This window comes from Pantherophis guttatus, chromosome 10 (genome assembly GCF_059756535.1).
Source record: "Pantherophis guttatus breed Tessera chromosome 10, ASM5975653v1, whole genome shotgun sequence".
NCBI classification, from domain to species: Eukaryota; Metazoa; Chordata; class Lepidosauria; order Squamata; family Colubridae; genus Pantherophis; species Pantherophis guttatus.
Window position 1 is genome coordinate 5,907,851 of NC_142072.1, and position 9,330 is coordinate 5,917,180.

The window sequence follows — 9,330 nt, forward strand, 5'->3', positions numbered from 1 at the left end:
AGAGACGGCGGTGAACACGCCGTGTCGAAAGGGCCGCGCTGAACGGACCATGGCCCCAGCGAACAGGCCACAACAAATGGGCCGCAGCGAATGGGTGGTGGCGAATGGGCAAAGGCCCTCCAAAGTCCCTTCCAGACAGTGGTGAAATTCAAATTTTTTTACTACCTGTTCTGTGTGCGTGGCTTGGTGGGCGTGGTGTGGCATGGTATGCGTGGCTTGGTGGGTGGGCAGGGGAAGGATACTGCAAAATCTCCATTTCCACCCCACTCCAGGGAAGGATACTGCAAAATCTCCATTCCCACCCCACTCTGGGACCAGCCAGAGGTGGTATTTCCCGGTTCGCCGAACTACGCAAAATTTCCACTACCAGTTCTCCAGAACCTGTCAGAATCTGCTGGATTTCACCCCTGCTTCCAGCCCTATGCTTCATTCTTGTCTGCATCATATATCCATTTATGTGAAAATAGATCCCTTTGATTTAGCAATATTTACTTCTGAACACAGTTTGCTAATTTGTTTTTGGAAAAAAATAATAATTGCCAGACACATTTATTTTGAGTTGATTTTTTTTTTAAATGGAATAAGCAATGAAAGATGGCAGGCATTGTCTTACAAGAGGCATTCCTTTACACTGTCACACATGCACACAAGAGTGCCCCTTAGATGGGAATCATACATCATCAGGAAAAAAAAAAACCTACATGACAATATATATTTTTATTCTTCAGTATGATGATTGCAGCCTTACCTCAATCGTTGGAAGCTTAATTATTTAAACCAATTAATCTACTCCAATCTTAACCAAGCCTTTTCAAACCACTATGTAAAAAGCTCATGAAACGAAACAGTATCTATGTCATTGGGATGCCTTTACTTGCGTGACATCCTTAACATCAATATTCCTTTCTATTCTTATTTAAGATATGCATTAATTAGATAAATTAAAATCCCTTTTGACTGAACAAAGAGAAAAGAGAGAGAGAGAGAGAGACGCAGACAAAGAGACTCAAACCAGCAATTGAGAGACACATGGGCACCAGCAATTGCTGAAGCCATGGAGCTTTGTTTTTGAATATTTTGAATATTTTTAGTATTTTGAACTGCAGGGAAGATTATTGTATGCACAAAGATGGAAGGATTCATCACTGCCTACAATGGAGGAACGGTTGCTGAAGATGATGGAACTTGCTGAAAAGGCCCAATTGTCTTCTTTCATCAGAGGAAAGACAGTATCAATGCCTATATCTATATTCATATATTATAATTGCTAAAATGTCTGTTTTTTCATTAAATAGAAAAACTAAAGTTATGATTCATGGGTTTGATAATTAAACGGAACAGATCATAGAAATGTAGACTCATGTTGCTGTTTTAGAGAATTCCCAACTAGAAAAAAGCCCATGGAGGCAAACCTAGATGGTGCTGAAAGAAGAAATGCCAAGAAGGATGAAACTCCATGACATCTGGGATACTCGACCTGAACTTGCAGGCCACTAGACTCAGAAACCTGCCCAACATTTATGATGTGCTCCCAGATATCTTCCTAAACTCAGAATAACAGAATAACAGAGTTAGAAGGGTTACTGGATGTCTTCTAGTCCAACCTTATACCGTTCCAAACAACTGTCCAATTTCTTCTTAAAAACTTCCTGCCCTCAGGTGCTTTGGAGAATAGCTTGACTCCCTCTTCTTTGTGCTTTGTTCCTCGCTGTAGCTGCGAGGCTCGATTCCCTATCCCTGGGGGGTTGGACTAGATGACCTATAACCATGATGGCGAACCTATGGCACGCGTGCCACAGATGGGATGCGGAGCCATATCGGTGGGCACGCAAGCTCAGCTCTGGCACGCATGCGTGCACTGGCCATCTGATTTTCAGGTCTTCTGGGCCCACCGGAAGTTGGCAAATGGGCCATTTCTGACCTCCGGAGGGCCTCTGGAGGGTGGGGGGGTGGGGAAAGTTGTTTTCACCCTCTCCAGGCTCCTAGAAAGTCTCTGGAGCCTGGGGAGGGCAAAAAAAACAGGCCTACCAGGCCCACTGTGCCATCGAGTGCCAAAAGCGGAGGGGATACGGGGGGGGGGGGTGCGTGCGTATAGAATTATGGTGTGAGCACGCACATGCACGACCCCCCCTGCTCCCTCCATTTTGTGGGGTGGATAGAATTATGGGTGTGGGCACGCACGTGCGTGACCCCCCTGTGCTCCCCCCATTTTTGGCACGTGATGGCAAAAAAGTTAGCCATCACTGACCTATAAGGTCCCTTCCAACTCTGTTAATCTGTTAATCTGAACCGAGTCAAGAATGGGTGACATAGAGGAGGGAATGACCACTTTATCAAAGCTGTCTTCTCCCGGGTGTCCAAACACTCCTTAAGAAAATACACAGACACAAATGCTTTCAACACCACAATTTATTGTCATTATGATTTAGTGAAAATGGAATGTTTAGAGAAAAACCACCTTCCCCTCAGCTGCTAGTAGCCCCAAACACAGCATTTCAACCCTCTCAGGACTGCTCCTCCATATTTTAAATTACTACCAAGCTCTCAAGAATGCTTAACCCCAAACCTCTGTTACTCTTACTACCGAAGCTCCAACCTCCTTCTCACTTTTATACATCCTGAAAGAGAAAGGAAGAAGGCTATAATCTGACTACATGGAAAGAAAACTGTTGTCAAGTGATAATGGCACAGTGTTACACTCCTTCGTGGTGCTGAATACTACAAGGCCATTGGCCATTCGCATCTCTCCGTCAGGATAGGTACATACATTTGGGGTTCCGCATCCTTGGATCCAACCCTCCTCTTGGATAGCTCCAACTGTGGAGGAAAAAAAAGGAAGAATAAGAATCTGAGACGTTATTGCGAGGATATTAGAAAACAAAGATAGTTTTCCTCTTGACAAAATCCTGAGCGTAGCCACTCTTTGGGAAAATCCTTTGTACATGCTGCCTGTCACACCCCCTGGCCACGCCCACCATGGCCACGCCCACCATGGCCACGCCCTCCCAGCCGGTCATTAGGGCAGAGAACTGGGTGTTAAATTCTTTGATTCCCATCACTGTAATTAGACCTTTAACTTCAGCAGCTCGGCAATGGATGCTCTTTCGATGTTTTTGAGCCATCCTGCAGTCAGTTTACTCTCCCTCTCCCAAATTTTTAATCTCCTCCCCCAACTTTACCTCAGCAGACTAAAAGCACTATTATTAACATCAGCTGCCTGCAATTACTGCAAGTTCAAATCTCACCAGGCTCAAGGTTGACTCAGCCTTCCATCCTTTCTAAGGTAGTAAAATGAGGACCCTCATTGTGGGGGCAAAAAGCTGACTTTGTATAAATATACAAAAGTATGAAGGCTATTGCTTAACACATTGTAAGCCTCCCTGAGTCTCCGGAGAAGGGATTTTCTTCTTCTCTTTCTATCGTTTCTCTGATTTAGGGGAAAAAAAACAAAACAAAAAGATTGCACTCACATGTATTGATGGTCAAATTCATGTTGACACAACGCGTCTCTTGGCCAAGGCAGATAATTGGCTGAGTTGGCTGGTGGGAATCTCTGTGTCTTGTGTACGATCCAGAACATACCAATCCATTGGGTTTGAGTTCATCACGGAATGGCACTGTAGGAATCAACCCAAGGTTAGCAAACTTTTTGATAGCCACCGTCCCATATTAAATCCCAAGTCCTTTTGCATTCTGGCTTCCAGGATTCCCATCCAGGACAGGATTTGTAATCCAAGAGTGTGAAGGTAGAGCTGGACCAGGAATGAGGATGGCACCTCAATCCATCTTCTCCATCACAAATCCACCCTGACGCATGTTCTGAAGCTCCCCTTCAGAATAGATGTTTTCCCTCCCTCCTCTTGACCCCTTATGAGCCCTTTTGAGAGAATAGTCTGTAGGGCTCACTTCCCCTTAGGACAATCCTAGCTCTGATTGGCAACTTCAGTAATTGAAGCCACGGGTGGGTTTCAAAAATCGTCGCTACCGGTTGTGGGTGCGCGTGTGCTCACACACACGCATGATGCTTCTGCACATGTGCAGAAACATCTGGGTGGGTGGGCGGAGTCTCCTGCCGCCACTGCTAACGGTTCACCCAAACCGGGGAGAACCAGTAACAACTCACTACTGATTGAAGCTCTTCTTTCTCCTCTAATGGTTGACTGCAACTCTAGGCAGCCATTTTAACCTGGGTTGCTTGACTGCCATGTTCTCCACTGACACATAGCTGCTGTTTTTATCTTATACAGGTAGTCCTCGACTTACCACGGTTCATTTAGTGACCGTTTGAAGTTACAACGGCCCTGAAAAAAGTGACTTATGACCATTTTTCACCCCTTATGACCACGGCGGTATCCTCATGGTCGCATGATTTTCATTCAGATGCTTGGCAACTGACTCACTTTTATGACAGTTTGCTGTGTCCTGGGGTGGTGTGGTCCCCTTTTGCGACCTTTTGACAAGCAAAGTCAATGGGGAAGGCCAGATTCACTTAACAGCCGTGTTACTAATTCAACAACTGCAGTGATTCACTTAGCAAATGTGGCAAGAGAAGTCGTAAAATGGGGCAAAGATCATGTAACAAATTTCTCACTTAGCAATGTAAATTTGGGGCTCAATTGTGGCTGTAAATTGAGGACTACCTGTGGTTGACCCAACAATGGCTCACTCAACTAATGAACTTTCATTAAGTCATCATTTTTAAAGAAGAGATTAGATAACCATTTGTCTGAAATGGTATAGGGCAGTGATGGCTAACCTTTTTGCCATTGTGTGCCAGGAGGGTGGTGGGGGAGGTTTACTCATGCATGCCCATACCCATAATTCTATGTGCCCAGCCCTGTGCATGTGCTTGCAACCCCCCTCCCCCCTGCTACTGTTCCCAGCCTCCAGGGCCTCACTAGGAGTCTCTGGAGGCTGGAGAACAGCAAAAAAGTCACTTCCTGTCCCACCGGGAATTGGGAAATGGGCTGTTTCAGGAGTCGGGAAGGCCTCTGAAGGAGTGGGGAAGGCTGTTTTCGCCCTCCCCAGATGCATAGAGAGGATCTGGAGCCAGGTGAGAAAGAAAAACGGGTCTTCCCCACCCCCCCAGGTCTTCCGGAGGCAGGAAACAGTGTGTTTCCTTACTTCTGGTGGGCCCTGATGGCCCAAAAATCAGCTGGGCAGTGCACGTATGTGTGCCAGAGCTGAGCTGCGTGTCCACCTGTGGCAAGCGTGCCATAGGTTCTCCATCACGGGTATTGAGTTTCCTGTTTGAGCAGGGGGTTGGACTAGAAGACCTCCAAGGTCCCTCCCAACTCTGTTATTCTGTTATTCCTCACCCTCTCTCCCCCTGAAGCTTGCTGCTCCATTGAAACTTTACATCTCTTTGGAGGCATGTATGTTGGTGCTGTTGCTTTCTCCTTAAAAGGTAAAGGTTCCCCTCACACATCTGTGCTAGTCGTTCCTGACTCTAGGGGGCGGTGCTCATCTCCGTTTGAAAGCCGAAGATCCAGCGCTGTCCAAAGACGTCTCCGTGGTCATGTGGCCGGCATGGCTAAACACCTATTTTTCTACTTGCATTTTTTTTTACGTGCTTTCAAACTGCTAGGTTGGCAGAAGCTGGGACAAGTCACAGGAGCTCCCCCAGTTACGTGGCACTAGGGATTCGAACCGCTGAACTGCCAACCTTTCGATCAACAAGCTCAGCGTCTTAGCCACTGGGCTACTGAGCATCTCCTTGCTTTCTCCTTAAACTGGGTCAAATTTGCTCCCCCGGCTTTCTCACTCCCTGCCCACAGTACTGCCAAATTTAAGGCTATGCAAAGAAACATTGAGTTGAGTTACTTACACAGAAGAGGCAGGTTATTGCAACCGTCTGACTGGCAACAGAAAAAGTTTACTTGAGAATATTTTCCCTGTGCGGAGGTGATACTGTAAAAGCCATCAGTACATTCCTCAGCCCTTGCACAAGACTTAGCCGTGTATCTGAGTGAAGGAGTGGCTGTGAAACAGAGAGGAAATGCTGGGATTTAGAAAAAACAAAACAAAATAAAGGCAATATTTAAAAAGCACCGTACTCGATTAAATATTTTATTTGAGATCCCTTCTATTAATAGATGTTGACTGGTCGAGAAGATGATATGGTTTTCCTTAATAGGAGAAAGAGCACAGAAGCAGGCATTTCAAGGCACAAAATTACCGCATTGGAGATGGTTTCCTCCATTTATTTCAGGGAAGGAGGAAGAGTTTATTTTGACAGGTGAACTTCTAGAAACTATTCTGCACAGTTAAATGAACACTGCATCCCTTTCGTTCTCTTACCACTTTTCTCCCTGTGTTTTCCATGTACGACAGAGCAACAGAAAACAATATTTTTTGCCAACAGAACATTTCTAGTAAATATAACCCACTGAAATTGGCAGAATACGTTGAAGTCAATGGTGAAATCCACCTTCAAGGAAACTGACCTATTCCTTGATGCTTGAGATACTGAGTGATGGTAATATGGACTTGTCAGCTAAACTGAAAAGACATTTCACTCACTCAGAGAAATAAAGAAAGTCAAGGAAAGGCAATGTGTTTGGTCTGGATCACACTCTGTCAATGCCATGTCCTCGTTTCTACATTCTCCTCTAGTGGCCAAACAGGTCTGGCATTTTAGCGATGTGACTGCAGAGGAGAGAAGCAAAATGGTTATACATGTAGTGAGCCAACCAAGTTATGCAACAGTTATTTAAAACCCCTTTTTTGAGTTCCAAATTAACTACCCTGTTTACCCCAAAATAAGACATCCCCTGATAATAAGCCCAATTGGGTTTTTGAGTGCATGGCAATAAGACTAAGTGCTTATTTCAGGGTTCAGAAAAAAAAAAAAAGACAGGGTCTTATTTTCAGGAAACACGGTAGACGAGACAAGAACAGTTTTTCCCCGAACACCATCACTCTGCTAAACAAATAATTCCCTCAACACTGCCAAACTATTCACTAAGTCTGCACTACTATTAATCTTCTCATAGTTCCCACCACCCATCTCCTTCCACTTATGACTATATGACTGTAACTTTGTTGCTGGTATCCTTACGATTTATATTGATATTGTTTCCTGATTGCTTATTTGTAACCTATGACTATCATTAAGTGTTGTACCTTATGATTCGTGATGAACGTATCATTTCTTTTATGTACAATAAGAGCGTATGCACCAAGACAAATTCCTTGTGTGTCCAATCACACTTGGTGTCAGGTATGCTTCCTTCAGTATCCAGGAAATCCTACCTGGTTGATCCTGCCAGTAGCATATGCTTGTCTCAAAGATTAAGCCATGCATGTCTAAGTACACACGGGCGTGACAGTGAAACTGCAGAATGGCTGGAAAAACTCCGTTTGGAACCGGAGGAAGCTAGATGGTCCAAAGGTGTGGGCAGACTGCCGGACTGGGGAGAGAATCCCCGGGGAGTGACGACTTCCAGCTTAATGTCAGGTATGCTTCCTTCAGTATCCAGGAAAGAAAACCCCAAACTCAAGCATTTTGAAGAATCTGGTACTTTTACTGAATATGAAAAGATTAACATCCCAGTGAAAAGCTGGAAGTGATCAAAACGCGCGAAATGCATCTACTAAGCTTCTTCCCCCCCTCTTGTTTATAGTTTCTCAGCCAATCTAAAGGTCTTCCAAAGGTCAGGTGGCAACACGTCTGGCAGCGTCATCCATCAGGAATGTCAGGACAGTTGGTCGGCCATCCCTTTCTGAAATGTAGTTTCGATTTCCCCGAAGTACCCTCCTACAAAGACAAACCCCCTCCTGCTCTCTTCCCCCCCTCTGCTCCATACCTTATCCCTCCCCGTTTCTTATGGCAGCTAAAGCAGGAAAGCTGATGCTGACATTTGGCCAATAAAGAATTCTATTCTATTCTATTCTATTCTATTCTATTCTATTCTATTCTATTCTATTCTATTCTATTCTATTCTATTCTATTCTATTCTATTCCATTCCATTCCATTCCATTCCATTCCATTCCATTCCATTCCATTCTATTCTATTCTATTCTATTCTATTCTATTCTGTTCATAACATTTTTTTCTAGGGGTGTCTCCTAAAACATTTCTACCAAACGTTTGAATCTTAGAAGGTTAGAGATTGAAAAATAAGGGTATCAGAAATTAGATCAGCTTTTAAATAGGAAAGATGATCTTTCATTCAGTTCTTCAGATGAGATTCTCTCCCAAACCCTTCTTTTTATTATTGATTGAGATCGGGCTTCTAAACATGCTGAATGGGTGCCAGCATATTAAGAACCAATACAGAGTATCCTAAGACTATGAGGAAGGGTTAGGTAGGTTTATAATCTATGACATTTGTTTTAGTGTTTTGGTTGAAAACATTGAATTAGGAGCTGGTATTGTGTCCCGCCGGTGGCCAGCAGAGTGGGTGGCAGACTCAGACAGTGAGGAGGTTGGGGAGGAACTTGGGCCAGTCCTGGGGTCTGTGGAAAGGCTCTGATGAATGCTCTGCATCAGAAGCAGAGATGGGGCCAGGGCCGTCTGACAATTGTCAGCTGCCTTTGGAGTTGGATATCAGTGGGGCAGAAGAAGAGCTGGTGACTGTTCCCGATGTGCGCATGCACAGAGCTGCCAGCGCAGACCAAGTGAAGCCAACTCTGACCTCACTTAATTCGTGCCTTAGCTCTGACCCTGTTTTCCCCTCCCCCCAAGGTGTGTCATCAGTCACATTCCCCAACAAAGCAATTTTGTGGGTTGTAGAAGTCCCTCCCTCCAGCCACTGTGGGTCTCCATGGAGATGGCCTTGACATTTGCTGGCTGAAATGTGCTTTGTTCCTCGGTGTAGCTGCGAGGCTCGATTCCCTATCCCCCTGCCTATGGCAACTCGAAAGCAGGTCAGGAATGCTTGGTGAGTTGACACAGAGAGATGAAGATGTCTGTCTATCCATGTGTCTTTATCCATGTAAGAAACCTCCCTTTACCAACTCTCTAGAATCTCAATGTTGAATAGCAATACTCACCACCTGCCAATAATACCGAGGAGATGAGGCAGAAGAAGACAACAAGAGCAGCAGCCATGGTATCTGAAGAGTGACTCCAGTGTTGTCCTGAAGCCAACAAGTGAATGCACTGAATTTTATAGTTATTGGAGCGTGGCTCCCCTGTAGGATGTGGCTACTTGCAGCTGAGGGGAAGGTGGTTTTTCTCTAAACATTCCATTTTCACTAAATCATAATGACAATAAATTGTGGTGTTGAAAGCATTTGTGTCTGTGTATTTTCTTAAGGATGTGGAGCAATTCCCTCCGGTGGGTGGAATGGAAGACATGAGTGATCACCAAATCCCACACAAA

General features: G+C 44.8%; 1 protein-coding gene across 1 annotated transcript; it reads right to left on the reverse strand.

The window, feature by feature from the left end:
• Positions 1-2,391: 2,391 nt before the first annotated feature.
• On the reverse strand, positions 2,392-9,108 carry LOC117657785 (phospholipase A2 inhibitor and Ly6/PLAUR domain-containing protein-like). Its single transcript, XM_060682085.2, has 5 exons — positions 8,999-9,108; positions 6,523-6,648; positions 5,828-5,980; positions 3,471-3,617; positions 2,392-2,817 (listed from the first exon to the last, which is right to left on the reverse strand). Exons 1-5 carry the CDS (start codon positions 9,054-9,056, stop codon positions 2,651-2,653), a joined length of 651 nt encoding a protein of 216 aa, XP_060538068.2. The 5' UTR covers positions 9,057-9,108; the 3' UTR covers positions 2,392-2,650.
• Positions 9,109-9,330: the final 222 nt, after the last annotated feature.